Source organism: Tremella mesenterica (genome assembly GCF_000271645.1).
Source record: "Tremella mesenterica DSM 1558 unplaced genomic scaffold TREMEscaffold_10, whole genome shotgun sequence".
Classification (NCBI taxonomy): domain Eukaryota; kingdom Fungi; phylum Basidiomycota; class Tremellomycetes; order Tremellales; family Tremellaceae; genus Tremella; species Tremella mesenterica.
Window position 1 is genome coordinate 685727 of NW_006711234.1, and position 13554 is coordinate 699280.

At 46.4% G+C, this 13554-nt stretch overlaps 9 protein-coding genes across 9 annotated transcripts; all 9 read left to right on the top strand.

The window, feature by feature from the left end:
- The first annotated feature begins 40 nt into the window (after window positions 1-40).
- On the top strand, window positions 41-951 carry TREMEDRAFT_45163 (uncharacterized protein). The gene is made up of 4 exons (XM_007006368.1): window positions 41-76; window positions 124-155; window positions 199-281; window positions 331-951. The coding sequence occupies exons 1-4, from the start codon at window positions 46-48 to the stop codon at window positions 524-526; spliced, it is 342 nt and encodes a 113-aa protein (XP_007006430.1). The 5' UTR covers window positions 41-45; the 3' UTR covers window positions 527-951.
- Window positions 952-1062: 111 nt separating this feature from the next.
- TREMEDRAFT_74470 (uncharacterized protein) lies at window positions 1063-1823 on the top strand (the record flags this gene model as incomplete). Its single annotated transcript, XM_007006566.1, has 2 exons — window positions 1063-1089; window positions 1177-1823. A coding segment is annotated over exon 2 (600 nt), but the record flags the coding sequence as incomplete, so codon positions are not given.
- An 804-nt stretch (window positions 1824-2627) lies between these two features.
- On the top strand, window positions 2628-3731 carry TREMEDRAFT_64242 (uncharacterized protein; the record flags this gene model as incomplete). Its single annotated transcript, XM_007006482.1, has 1 exon — window positions 2628-3731. The coding sequence occupies one exon, from the start codon at window positions 2628-2630 to the stop codon at window positions 3729-3731; it is 1104 nt and encodes a 367-aa protein (XP_007006544.1).
- Window positions 3732-4892: 1161 nt separating this feature from the next.
- On the top strand, window positions 4893-5829 carry TREMEDRAFT_69664 (uncharacterized protein; the record flags this gene model as incomplete). Its single annotated transcript, XM_007006567.1, has 3 exons — window positions 4893-5029; window positions 5321-5486; window positions 5749-5829. 3 exons carry the CDS (start codon window positions 4893-4895, stop codon window positions 5827-5829), a joined length of 384 nt encoding a protein of 127 aa, XP_007006629.1.
- A 695-nt stretch (window positions 5830-6524) lies between these two features.
- TREMEDRAFT_64244 (uncharacterized protein) lies at window positions 6525-7033 on the top strand (the record flags this gene model as incomplete). Its single annotated transcript, XM_007006483.1, has 2 exons — window positions 6525-6715; window positions 6859-7033. The coding sequence occupies 2 exons, from the start codon at window positions 6525-6527 to the stop codon at window positions 7031-7033; spliced, it is 366 nt and encodes a 121-aa protein (XP_007006545.1).
- Window positions 7034-7408: 375 nt separating this feature from the next.
- Window positions 7409-7946, top strand: TREMEDRAFT_64245 (uncharacterized protein; the record flags this gene model as incomplete). Its single annotated transcript, XM_007006484.1, has 2 exons — window positions 7409-7626; window positions 7766-7946. 2 exons carry the CDS (start codon window positions 7409-7411, stop codon window positions 7944-7946), a joined length of 399 nt encoding a protein of 132 aa, XP_007006546.1.
- Window positions 7947-8417: 471 nt separating this feature from the next.
- Window positions 8418-8927, top strand: TREMEDRAFT_64246 (uncharacterized protein; the record flags this gene model as incomplete). The annotated part of the gene is made up of 2 exons (XM_007006485.1): window positions 8418-8572; window positions 8753-8927. 2 exons carry the CDS (start codon window positions 8418-8420, stop codon window positions 8925-8927), a joined length of 330 nt encoding a protein of 109 aa, XP_007006547.1.
- A 1158-nt stretch (window positions 8928-10085) lies between these two features.
- TREMEDRAFT_33345 (uncharacterized protein) lies at window positions 10086-11722 on the top strand (the record flags this gene model as incomplete). Its single annotated transcript, XM_007006301.1, has 2 exons — window positions 10086-10300; window positions 11551-11722. The coding sequence occupies 2 exons, from the start codon at window positions 10086-10088 to the stop codon at window positions 11720-11722; spliced, it is 387 nt and encodes a 128-aa protein (XP_007006363.1).
- A 1060-nt stretch (window positions 11723-12782) lies between these two features.
- On the top strand, window positions 12783-13325 carry TREMEDRAFT_64249 (uncharacterized protein; the record flags this gene model as incomplete). The annotated part of the gene is made up of 2 exons (XM_007006486.1): window positions 12783-12991; window positions 13151-13325. 2 exons carry the CDS (start codon window positions 12783-12785, stop codon window positions 13323-13325), a joined length of 384 nt encoding a protein of 127 aa, XP_007006548.1.
- Window positions 13326-13554: the final 229 nt, after the last annotated feature.

The window sequence follows — 13554 nt, forward strand, 5'->3', positions numbered from 1 at the left end:
CTCTCCCACTCTCTCACTTTCTGACCTCAACAAGTCGCTCATACGATGGACCTTTCATACGACTTGGTAGCTTCGAGTGAGCTGCACAATATCTACAAAATAGAGGGAAGCTGATCTGGACAGAATGTGCTGAGCAGATGGCGAGGTATCAGCAGGCGAATTATTCGTTCTCCCTTCCATTCACGAGCTGACGGTCAGTGTGTTCTCACGAATCAGGCTGGTGACTGGGGATCGATTTGTCGTCCGGAAGGACAAGCACTGACACTATGTGCTGATGCGAGGTATGAGGCCGTCTTCATTCATGACGTGAGATCATCATTGACCTTCCAGCGTTCCTCATCTGGCCCAGTTGAAGACCGCCTGTGCTCCCAACATACAAGCATATCGCGCATGTCTTGACGCACACGCGAAGGCGTCCCAGACCGACATTGAGAAACGCTGTGGTCAACTTATGAAGGATCTATGGAAATGCAGCGAAGCCGCCATGACGCATATCAAGCAAAATGAAGACGACCGTTTGGTGTGACGTGTTTGCATCATTCAAACTACGCCTTCCAAGTCTTCGAGCGATCCTCTCCTATCAATCCACTTCGGGTTATTTCGGGCTCCCGGTCGATGTCTTCTCATCCCGCTCGTCTTATATTGTACAGCCACCAGCCCGTCATTGAATAATCACCACCCAAATACATCTCCTTTCACGACTCGACCTTTCAACTCCTTCCTCTCCGCTCGCCTCGAAGTCATCCGAGCCACACGTACTATTTCGCCATCCCTGATTGGCGTTATCTCCTATCTTGGCTCCCTTGTCACTAATTCGAAATGGCCTCGCCACCAGCTTCTCGCATCTCGCGGAGTCCTTCCCACGCATCATGCGAAACGCTCCACTGGCGAGCCAAGTTGCCCGGTCTGGCCAATGGCCTTCCATCTTCGGCGAAAACTACCCTTTGTTTTATCCTGTGGCGGTGTAGAGTGGCGATCGTCTGAAAGGCTATAAGAACCCAGGCGTTTCGTGTGGAGTGAAGGGGTAGCATGACGTTGCTTTGGTTCAACCACTGAATCCCAACCGTCTTGACTACTTAAAGCAGTAGAGTGAGTCATATTCAATCCACTCATCCCTTGCAACGCCACCAACAATCATACGATTGCTACCCAATATGAGGGGCTGATCAATCCTAGTGCTCAGAAGTCTATTCTCGCCACCTATCTATACTTGCGATTCACCATGCAAGCGCAGACGACGACGCAAGGTCGAATGCCTCACACTGGCGGTCTGCAAGACAGACGTGGACGACCTCTCCGACAAGTCACCCTCGATCTCACTCCTCGTATCGTCGGCACGGACAAAGTCGGTGGTCCATTGACTCCACTACGTCGTAGTAGTCCTACTAGTCCTCTCGCCTTCGATGGAACTCGTATTCCTAGTGTTCCTTCTCCATCCGCCTCGCCCCCAGATACTCCACACCTCTCTGCACTGGAGCGATTGGATCGGTTACTGACAACCATCGACTCTGTCCTCCGAGCGTATTCTATCGATAGGAATCACTCTCCTATACATATGAGGTCTTTACATAACTTTCTTCATCGTGCTTCAGACTTGTATCCCCACGAGGGACAGAACAGTTGGGATGGCCCGGATGAAGATGAGGTGAATCGATTGGAGAAGGAATGGTGGGGCAGTTGTGTGGTAGCTGCATGGTATGGTCCTCGACCGGGATACGGTCCCATGAAGATGCTTGCTAATGGGGGAAATGATAATGGGGTCAGAAGACGAAGGAGGAGTAAGGAGTTGAGTTTGAAGAGAGATTCGAGTTATGTTGGTTTAGGTGATGACTGACTAACTGAATGATAGATTAGTAGACGTACATACTGATTCGCTAGATGCTGACGGTGTTCTAGACGATGCTTATAGAGGGGACAGGATTATGCACTTGAGAGTTGTGCTCGCCATCGTACCCACTTACTACATTTGAACATTGTCTCTGACTTTCAAGTCATTACTGTCGGTGCCAGAAGCTATGTCAATCATGATTCATGAAACCGCCGTTGGTACCCACCTTTGTTTTATCGATCCGTACAATGACAACTCGCCCTACCTTTATGCGATCTGACATCTCGCCAATAACCCCCTAAGAGGCAGAAACAATGTCCGACCATTACCACCTGTATAACACGTCGCATCCTCTGTTATCCATTGTTACATTGACCCGTGCCTTCTGTCATTTCTAACATCTTGTGTAATGTTCCTTTATGGTCAGTTGGACACCGCCCACGATGACACGCTGACTATCAGATATGAAACGTGTCACTTCCACTCTCCATTATATCATGGAATCATCTAGATATTCCACTATCATACGTCACGAATTTTCAAACGGTCTTCAAGTAAACTACTTAACCCCGGCTCATCTTCTCAATTTCATAACAAAGAACATTTCTTCAAATCACCACCCGTATCTCTCATCTCTACCAACTTCAAATCTCACTTCACAACACCAAGATCATCTCCATTTTTACGACTTTGCTTAGATACCAAGCACCGCCCTTCCTCTCATTTAACTGAACTACAAAACCCATCACTCACACACACACACACACACACACACACACACACACACATATAAAGAACAATGGCACCCTCAACCAGTGAATCACCCCTCAAGGCGAGTGTGACCGTCTCCATGACGGAAGACGGAAACACTACATATCGATTAGACCTGGGACCAGGTCGTACGCTTAATAATGTCGGAGATACATTCACAAGTCTAGTCGAAGATCTTGCCACGTTTACTACCAGGTGGCGTAATGATAATAATCGTCACGCAAGCAGAAACTCTCAAAGTAGGAATCATCATCTACCTTCCACCTCGGGAACGACGATCACGGCGGCACCCAATCGTGCTCGTCATGGAGCTGGGTCTGAAGTTGGTCAGACCGAACCTCCTACAGAAACACATGAGACCGTCACGCCTAACACTGGTATTCCTGCTACGGAAGCCCAAACAGCTAAGACTCGATCCCCTACGACCGAAGCTACGACCGCTAAGACTCAATCTCCTACCACAGAAGCCATGACCACTACCGCCTGCCCTCGTGCCAACGAGGCCAAGAGACCGTCCACTACAGGAAAACGAGCCCATTTCAAAGATCAATCCAGCGCTGCGGTGGAATCAAACACTACTCGTGTCCCTCCGGAGACATCTGGTAGAATGACGGTCAATAATAGATTGTTGGATAATATACTTGCAAGCCGCATCCCTAGTGTTTTCAGCTTCGTCAGTGGTCTCGTACGTTCGATAGCTTCGGAATATCCCCAGACTAGTCAAGCGATCGTTCAAGGTCTAGAAGACTACTTAACAGACCCATCAGATGATGATGTGCCGGATAAAGGTACTGTTCTTCCTAAAAGTACCAAAAACAAACATCAAAAGACTCGTAGCCGTCATCATGAAGGATCGACAACGGCAAAAACAAACGATCCGATACCTTCCGATCCAACCGCTACTCAAGCATTCACGACAGCTCCAACTACTCCTGCCTCCAGTGCTGAACGCGATTCCAGGCGTAGTGCACGTCAACCTACGGTGGAGGACGGAGCGGAAACGACTGCTCCACCTCCGACTGACGGCGATGTGACGCACAGAGATCCGGGAAGGGAAGAGGCTTGGAATACGCTTATCTCAACTTTGCAGAGCTTGATCTCGATCGCGGGTGATCTGAAGAGCGGTGCTTGATCCGACTTTCCTTCTCACTTATGTAGTGGGCAATAGTATTATTGGTTCGATTTGTTTATAGTGATTTTGTTGATGTATGCCGATGGCGATGTTCCTACTTTTTCGGAGGGGTACTGACCGTTGTGAGGTTGTTAGTAGTACCTTTGATCGTCATTGGTGAATACTGCAGTTGGATACTTTTGTACAACCCCAAACTCTTTTCGACATGTTTCAGACTTTGATTTGGGTCAATAGTGGTATCAACCTCTTCCCTCGTTCCTCCTGGAAGACGCCATAATTTACTTTCTCGGTACAGCCGGATTTCGGATCTCGGATCATCCGACAGCAAAGTAAGTATCACTCGAGAATGATCACCGACAAATTGAGTACGTAAGCACCTATTTTCTCCCAAGCGAACATGTCACCCACATCATGCCTCTGCTGGAGTGGTACAAACAATCTTACTATGCTTACTATGCGTCAGTCTGCGGCCTGCGGAAGACATGTGTTCATGATCATGTGTTCGTATTGAAAAACGGGCCAGAATTTCGGTATGATTTCTTTCTTTCAGGGTTACATCCACAACCCCGTTCCTGATCAATTTTACTACCTTTTTCTGGGGTCACAAGTATCGACTTTTCTCTCCTCTCTCCTCTCCTGCACACTTTCCCTCGTTCACAGGATGACAGAGACGTTCATGGTCCACCAAAACATGACTACCCTATTCCTCTCATGTCAACTTTCAACGTATTTCCGAGCCGCGGAAAACCCATTACGATCGACGTCATCCCCCCCCCCCTCCTCCCTCTTGGCTTTGAGCGGACATGGTGACCCAAAATCATTTCGAGGTCACTTGAAAGGTCCAGGCTTCAGAAAATGTATTTTGTCAACCTTGTGATTATGCGGGGCCTCTAATCACAAAAAAATACTCCACATCTCTCTTCTCATGCGTGATATACCTCTCCAGCCCAAGCGGAGAATCATCATGGTTTTTTTTTCGAGGGCTTTCATCTCATCTTGAAGAAAAGATATAAGAAGTCGACATGTTCAAATTCCATTCTCAACTCACAACACAACACACTTCGAAGACCAAGAAGATCATTCGGATTATCAAAGAAGAAATTGTAAATACTCAAAGTAAAAATGTTCAAATCAATCGTTTTGTTCGTCCTTGCCTCAGCGATGGCTGCTCCTAATCCTCGACCGGAACCTCAACCACTTAACAGACCAGTCAACGATGAGATGTTGATGAAACGTGAAAATACGGCGGAGAATGTACGTGCTACGTATTTCGAAGCTGGTCTTGGAGCTTGTGGATGGTAAGTCGTCTCTGGACTTCTATTTCCAGCTTGTTCTATTTCTCTTCCCTTTCTTCCCTAGGCTATCGATCTGGACCCAATAGCACACTTCTAGATCCGCCGTTGATGAGCGAATGGGCCTCCTTCCTCCCCTTACTCCCGCTCTGGTAAGGGGAAGCCTCCTTCCTCCTTGCATTCTCATACTCGGAGGGTGACTGGTGTTTCGATGTCGAGAACTGCGATATTTGAAGAGTCACCGGTATCTGCTCAATTTAGTTACGAGAAACATTTTGGCCGCGGACTGACAGACAGGTGGAATAGTAACGATGATCATATCATCGCTCTCAACTCTGCGCAGTTCAATAACGGAGAACATTGCGGTAAATGGTTGGGAATTTGGAACCCTGAAACGCAAAACATCCAATATGGTTATGTGGCCGATGAATGTCCAAGTTGCGGTTGGGGTGAATTAGATCTTGTCAGTTACTCTTGTTATTTCGTCTTCCGTCTTTACTTTTCTTATCCATACCGCCAATCGTGATCTTCATTCTCGCCACGCCACTTTTTCGTTTCTTCCTCCCGGCGGCCGTCGGCCTGCAGTCCTCAGCCGACATCCGTGTATCTACTCACTCAATCTGGATAAGCCCGAGGGGGCGTACGTCAAATAAGAGAAAAAGTGGGGGAACTACATGATCCACCCCGATCGACATAAAATACAAAAGATCTTCACTGATTTCCAGTCGCCAAGCCTCTTCGGAGCTCTTTCTAACGACAACTACGACGAAGGGGTTTTCAACATGAATTGGTGGTGGACCGGTTAATCAACTCGACTTTTCGAATTGGAATACTCTGACATCTCTTATGTTTTTGGTGAACATACGAATGACACAAAAACACACAGTGTAGTATAGAGATGATATCTTGGTCAAGGTCAATGATGAAAGTACGTATTAGAATATGAAAACCTACCACTCGTTTTGACATTTTATCTTGAGACCGATCCATCCGCATTGGGAATACACTAACTTTCGTGCCTATAATCTAGATCTTCAGGTAAGTTATACTAAATAGATGATCCACAAGTCTGGGACCAAGATGACATACCCTTCTGAGTCTTACGAAGATTCTTGTCCTGCCGGGATCCCTCTCGGCCGGCCATTAGCACTGATCCGTTATATTCTGAGCGTCGGAGTCGATCAATTCTCGTACTGTACATATCTCTCACGTCTCGGATCCTCGTAGATCGTAGACTTATCAATCAGGAACAGATGGACCTCGCTCGTCCCTTTAATCTATTTGAATCGTTTTTCGTACCATTCGTTAACGGTCGCCCTAGATCTGCGGCCCTTCTAGTCGGATCGACTTTTACCTCTGTTCTCCGGACCGACCGATACCCACCATCACCCTAAGTGGAAAGTTACAAATCAGAGTCAAGCACTCATCCTGTCACTTCATCTCGCGATAACAAACCCTACCACATATCAAATCACATCTCACTACTCGTCTCAAACTCATCATGTTCAAAACTCTTCTCACTTTCCTATTCCTCATTACGACAACTTACGCAAATCCTATTCACAACGGTCAAGGAACACTATATATACCAGGTCCTGGTGCTTGCGGGCTCACCAACAATGTAAATGAGTTTGTGGTGTCTATCTATCCAGCTGCGTTCATCGATAATAATGGAAAGCTTTGTGGTACACAGTGAGTTATTCTCTGTACACTCTTTTCCCACCCCTTATATTCCCTTTATGTCTCAACACCATGGATACCCGACACAGTTAATCTATTCACCAGGAGGGAAATACATGTGGTGGATATCAGGAAAGTGTTGAATTGACGTTCAGGGTAACAATCAAGAACCCTCAAAATGGCGCAACTGCCATAGCTACTATCGTGGACGAATGTCTCAAATGCAGTACCAACGACCTGGATCTATCGCCTGCGGTGTTTTTCGCATTGCAGAAGGGGAATACGCAGGTGGGATCTGGTAGAGTTCCTATCTCTTGGATGAGGTTGTAACCTGTGTAATTCAGGTTTCAGGATGCAGAGAGATTCCACCGAGTTGTTTTCATCCCGTTCACACATCAAGTAGGTTCAATGACGTGAAGAAATAATCGTTCCGGTGCACTTCTTGGGATTGAAGCTTCCAAGTTCGAGAGCAGACCTACGTGCACCTTCAGAGTCACACGGAATTACAGATCGGCGTCGTTCGCTTCCAGGATCTTCATGCTTGATGATCTATCTCTCCTTAAAAAGACTCGAATCGATCGAGAGACTGAGCTCGAAGACGGGTGATCAAAGTCCTCAATAACTCTATAAAGACCTAGTTACCCACATATGACTACTAACAGACCCGTTCTGGTCCACAGAAACAATCTCACATTCCACCACACCATGTTCAAAACACTTCTACTTTGGTATTTAATCTTACTCTCCGTATCAGCTGTACCTACCGAAATCGAAAAGCGAGCTCGTGTTACTCATATCGTCGAGGGAACTCTATACATACCAGGAACAGGAGCTTGTGGTTTCACAAACACTGTGAATGATTTAGTGGTGGCTTTATACCCATCTGCCTTCATTGATTATAAGGGAAAGAATTGTGGTGAAAAGTAATTCCTCTGGCTTCCCTTGCATGGTTGTTATGTTTGAATACGTCTCTCATTCACTCGTGTGTCCTGAACATGTAGGTGTTTCTCCCGGATCACGATGAAAAGGATGAGAAAAGAAGAAAATCATACTGATTTTCAGGGTGAAAATCACCAATAGGCAGAATGGGGCAGTAGTCATGGCTATCATAGCGGATGAGTGCCAAACTTGTAGTACAAATGGTCTGGGGTTATCCCCAGCAGTATTTTTCGCATTACAGGAGGGTAGTCAACAAGTTGGATCTGGGAGACTTCCAGTTTCATGGGTTACCTTACCTGGGTAATCCGTGGAATGAGACACATTTAAAGGCGAAGCCTTCCTGGTTATGTTCTGCTAATTGAATCATCGGATGCATTCTTTGAAACATCATTATCACTCAGAAGCACCAGAAGCAGCATACTGCGGGAAAACAACGGCACGAACTTCTTGAGACGGACCGTTTGAGCGGGATTCCCACACTTCTTAAGGGGAAAGGGATTCATCTCCAGATCCGCGACGTTCTTCTTTCCTCCGGGGGTCCGTGTTTGGAGATCGATTTCTGACTCTGAGATTGTCATCGATCGGAGGACAAAATCTCACACCGCTTTTTCCTTATTAGGAAACGTATAAAACCCCCTTCATCGAATCCTCCACCCCATACCTGTCCTCAATCACTTAAACTCGATCACATCCACTCACATCTTGACAAACTATGTTTAAACCAATATATCTTCTCATTCTACTATTCTCCTCAGTATGGGCTATACCTACCACAATGGAACTGGAGAAAAGGATCATTCATAGAGGAATAGGAAGGTTTTACATTCCAGGATTAGGAGCTTGTGGATATCAAAATGGACCAAAGGATTACGTCGTTGGAATCTATGCGTCAAAGTTCATTGAGGATAGGGGCGGGAATTGTGGGCAGAAGTAAGTCCTACAGTATCTCGATCTCACCGTCCCCTAGGATCATTCACACTCGGAAAAGGAAGAAGAACAAGTTTTCTCTGTTAAATTCTCAAAGAGATATTGTCATACTTGTGACTTGGCGTGGAGGGAAGGGGATAGGAAATTGGGTCAAGGTAGTAGACCACTAGTATTGATGAACAGAGTACGGATCACCAACGTTGCCAATGGAAAGACTGTTGTAGCCACGACAGTTGACGAGTGCCAGACCTGCGCTTTGGACGGATTGGACATCTCACCACCAGCGTTCGAGGCGATAAATGATGGTCGGATTGGAGATGGAACGCTGGAGATTGATTGGAGCTTTCTGCCTAAATAGTGATCCCTCCAACATGATCCACATACTATCCTCTTTAGGTTTAGTAGAATTGAAGGCTACGTACATTCCAAGTTGTTTCTGTTATCAAGCATTCTGCATGTAAGTGCTTCAAATCAAAATCGGCCTGAAGAGAGTGAGGATATATGCGGTCTGGTCTAAGTCCGTGCGCCGAAGCAAGCCAAAAATCTGACATACATATCCATGCGTAACGTGTCTGTAAATTCCTCACATCCCTCAAGTCTCACCCTACATGCTTCAAGCTTCGGACACGATGAGGTGTGATTGCTTCCTTCTCTTTCCGCAGGCCTTCTTGGATCCCTGCTCACACCCGGATCATCGTACCGAACGATCAGACAAGCGGGTTGTTTGTCTTCTTGTCTTACGGCCGGAACGGGGTTCGCGTGGAGGTGTGTTCGGAAAGAAGGAAATCGAGAGAACTCCCCAATAATACCCACCCCCTTTCACTGACCAGAGGATGTAGCGGAGATCCTAGCCGAGCTGTCACGTATGCTACACGTCGAGGATCATGGCCCGGTCAGAGAACAAAAAGAAAGCGGAACAATAACTGATATGACACGTACTTTCACATCGAACCCCTTTCACTGCGCCCTAATGGCATGACTACGTATGATATCTCATGCCCGATCAGTCAGGTATCGAAATGACAGATCGTCTTCAGCACACGTTTTCGTGTGGTCATCGTACTCCTTTTGGTAAGAATACCCAATCATCAGACTTTAGGGAATTCCTGCCCGAGCCAACGGTCGTAGATCGTAGATTCCAGGAACACCACGGTTGGTTTCCCGACCAAGACAGGAAGATCAACCCTCCTCCTTCGTCCGCACTATCTGAAGTATGTCATCTCTTCTCATGTAAGGCGAGATCTTAGGGCCCGTCATCAGTGATGAACAAGATGCAGATGACCGAGGTACCGCATGACTTAACTTGTCACACGCTACTCGATCCGCATGGTGTCGGGGCGCACGACTGTCGGGTAATTCCCCAACCGACACACGACATACTGTCAAAAGGTAGTTCGATGGAGGAGTGTGATATAAGGGGCCAAGAAGGTAAGAAGATCTTAAATAGTCAGGTACACAATAAATCTCATCTACTTACGGCTCAACTTTCTCATTCCGCAAGCACAAACGTAACAAGATGTTCAAATCCTTCTTCTACCTCCTCTCCCTCTCGACATCGGCATTGGCAACCCCGGTTGTCAACATGGAGAAGCGGGTTGAACATTATGGAGAAGCAATAGAGTACAATCCCGGATTTGGGGCTTGTGGAGGGCTCAATGGACCCGGTGACTTTGTGGTAGCTCTCAATGCTGCTAAGTTTGATGAAGATCATGGGGGTAATTGTGACCAGGTGTAAGTCCCACTAGACCATATACTGTGTCACGGAACACTTGTCTCTTCTCGGATTTCCTCAGGTTGTCAAGTATATGTGTACCTCTTGAGTGTGTGAGGCCGTTTCCGAGATCGAGCGGGTCAAGGGGTTAGAATCGTCATAGCGTGCACGAAGCTCGAAGCTGACACGACAGGGTCTCAATCACCAACAGTGAAAATGGAAGACAAGCGGTTGCAACGGTTGTGGATAGATGTTTTTGTGGTAACGATGGTTTAGCCCTTTCACCATCTCTATTATTGTACTTGAACAATGGGAATCCAAAGGAGGATAAACTACCCATTCATTGGCATTTCTTGCCTGAAAAAGTGGCCACATCAGTCTCCGTGTCTGGACCGTTCCCTACTCGTCGTCACACTAGTTGAATCATCAATTCACCAATTATCACGTCTGTACTCTGTACGTACTGTGTATTTATGAATCTCTTGAGCGCTCTCTATTTTGGTACCTGTCAAAACAAAACGATATGTTAGGCTGACGAGCCGAGGAGAAACTACAGGTTAGTTTCATACCTCCTTTCTCGGAAACTCCGTGCGTCATACTTTCCTGACAGGTCCTCCGAAACGGTCTCCTTGAAGTCTCCTGATTCTCAGGATCCATACACTTAAAACAGAACGGAGCGGTTGGTAAAGTCTAGACCAACACATTCTCTAGGGGTTTCCCATGTATCACGCACGTATCATCCTCTTATTCCTAACTTTTGGAAGAGGTATAAATGACCTCAAAGAGAAGAACGATGGATTAGACGTCCTGAAGACAGATCCCGTCAGTCATAATATCAACTTGAAGGTTTTTCACAAGATGCTCAAATTGACATGTTTGACGTTCATTATGTTCACAATGGCATGGGCTATACCTACCAATGACAACAAGAGTCAAGGGAAGTACTCAGGTCAAGCAACTTACTTTTATCCTGGTCTCGGAGCTTGCGGGTGGACCAATGGAGATGATGATATGATCGTTGCTCAGAGTGAACTCCTCTTCAAACCAAACCATGGGGCCGATTGTGGAAGAATGTGAGCTTCCTCTTCTCCTGACGTTCATCATCAAGTCCATCACCACATTTGGATGAGCTATATACTGTCGTCTCAAGATCCGAAATCATGGTACATTTCACCCGAAATTACTTGAAGCAACTTGCGCTTGTGGCCTTTCATACAAACCTGTACACAGTGTATTGATGTGATGAAGGGGACATGAAGCTGATGATCAGAGTGGAAATTACCAATGTAAAGAAGGGCAACGTGGCAACTGCAAAACTCGTTGATGAATGTCCCGGTTGCTCCCAAGGTTCCCTTGACATGTCGCCAGCTTTGTTCTCCAAGTTGAATGATGGAGATTTGGATGCTGGGGTGTTCAATATCACTTGGCACTTCCAATCTTAAAGTGTTTTACACGTAGAGTTATTGAGACTATACTGTACCTGTACAATCAGTCCCCACACCATACCCATATTCCGTATACCTGTCAGTGTATTTACTGATGCCCGCTAGATCATCAAGTTATGTACTTCTGTATTTTTGAGTCATGACATAGTCTCAAAATCAAAGTCTTTGAAGGAGAAGATCGTCATGATGACTTTCTTTCCGCTCTATAGAGGTTACTCAAAGTTCTTCTATGAGGAAACTTACGCTGATACTTGACCCCTCAATCACGCCTTCCTCCAATGGCTCTCAACCGGGAAGAGATCCTAGAAGATGAGCTCAGTGACTACAACTGTATAGAGAATCTCTTGACTGCTATGGTATCCACGTTCTGTCCACAGCATTTGTCACCGGTATCTTCATGCGGTACCACACTCGTATCCTCACCTTCTCTTTCCCTTCCATTCCGCATCAGAGATATGTTCTTTCGAGGACCAAGTGGTGGACTCCCAACTGTCCACGTAAGCTCCCTCCAAAGGAGAGCGATTTCGAGACTCCCTCAATTCATTCTACCACAAATTCACAATGATTGTGGACGTTCACTAGTTCTTCCCTCATTTCCTCCCTCATTGATGTCTACCCGCCTGATCTTCCTTCCTCTGGGCGCCGGCTGATCAATCACAACTTTAAACAGCATGTATCCAATCAATCTTCTCACACTTAAGCAAATACCGTGATGCATTCCCTGTTATTATGTAATCCCTACCTGGCCGGATTGTAGTATACGTACTTCGGCCTGATGTCTGATGTCATCTCATGAAAGCGGGGTCCGGGGATGGTAAGAAAAAGGGATATTTTGCGGATACCGCGCGCTACAAAATCAGTGCCAAAAGGGGTCTCCAGCTCGAAGCTTCCATTGAAAGAACGATCCTCAAGAAGGATACATATAGACCTCCGGGAAACTAGTGTTGCTGTCCAAAGTAGAGTTGATCAACTCATTCGTTATCCAAGTACGAGTACTCCGCACCACACTTCTTTCACACGTCCACAAACCATGATCAGCACACAAATCATCTTTATCATGCTGGTCACAACTGCCTGGGCGGCACCCACTAAGACCATCATGGAACGCGCAACACATACGGGGAGAGGGGTATGGTACCTGCCGGGGGGGACACCTGGAATCCCCAGCGGTACCCCTGGAACGTGTGGATACACGAATACCAACCAGGATTTGGTGGTTGGACTCAGTCCTCAACTCTTCCCGGAAGACGATTTTTGTGGTCGAACGTAAGCTCCATCTTCTTCCCTACTCCACCCGTGATACTTGACCTCTCATCTCTTGAGGCCATCTTCGTGTCTTCCGTGACTTCGCGTCAACCTAATTTGTCCCTGTACCACTCTCATGTGTATGGGTCTTAACAGACTTTTAATTGAGCTTATGGTTAGGGTGGTCATTACCAACACCAATAACAATTTCACGGCTACGGCTCAAGTGGTAAATGAATGTACGACATTTTTATGTCCGTCAACCGATGATATCGAGATGAGCACCACGTTATTCACGACGCTGGGTGGATATTTGATTTTTGGGACTTTCCCTGTTATTTGGAATTTTGAGTAGATAATATGACCTTGTGGCTTCTCTGTAATTTCTTGATTCAAGTATGTATGTGACTGTCTCTGTGGACTGTATTTCTACAATAATGTATGTATGTACCACTTTGAGTTGGAGATTTGTAGGAATTTGGAAAAGTGCCACATGCCACAAATCAGCTTCCCTTCCACCCGTCTGTCCACCAATCCATCCATCCGTGCTGTCTGTGCTATTGATGCTATCGTTAATGACGACG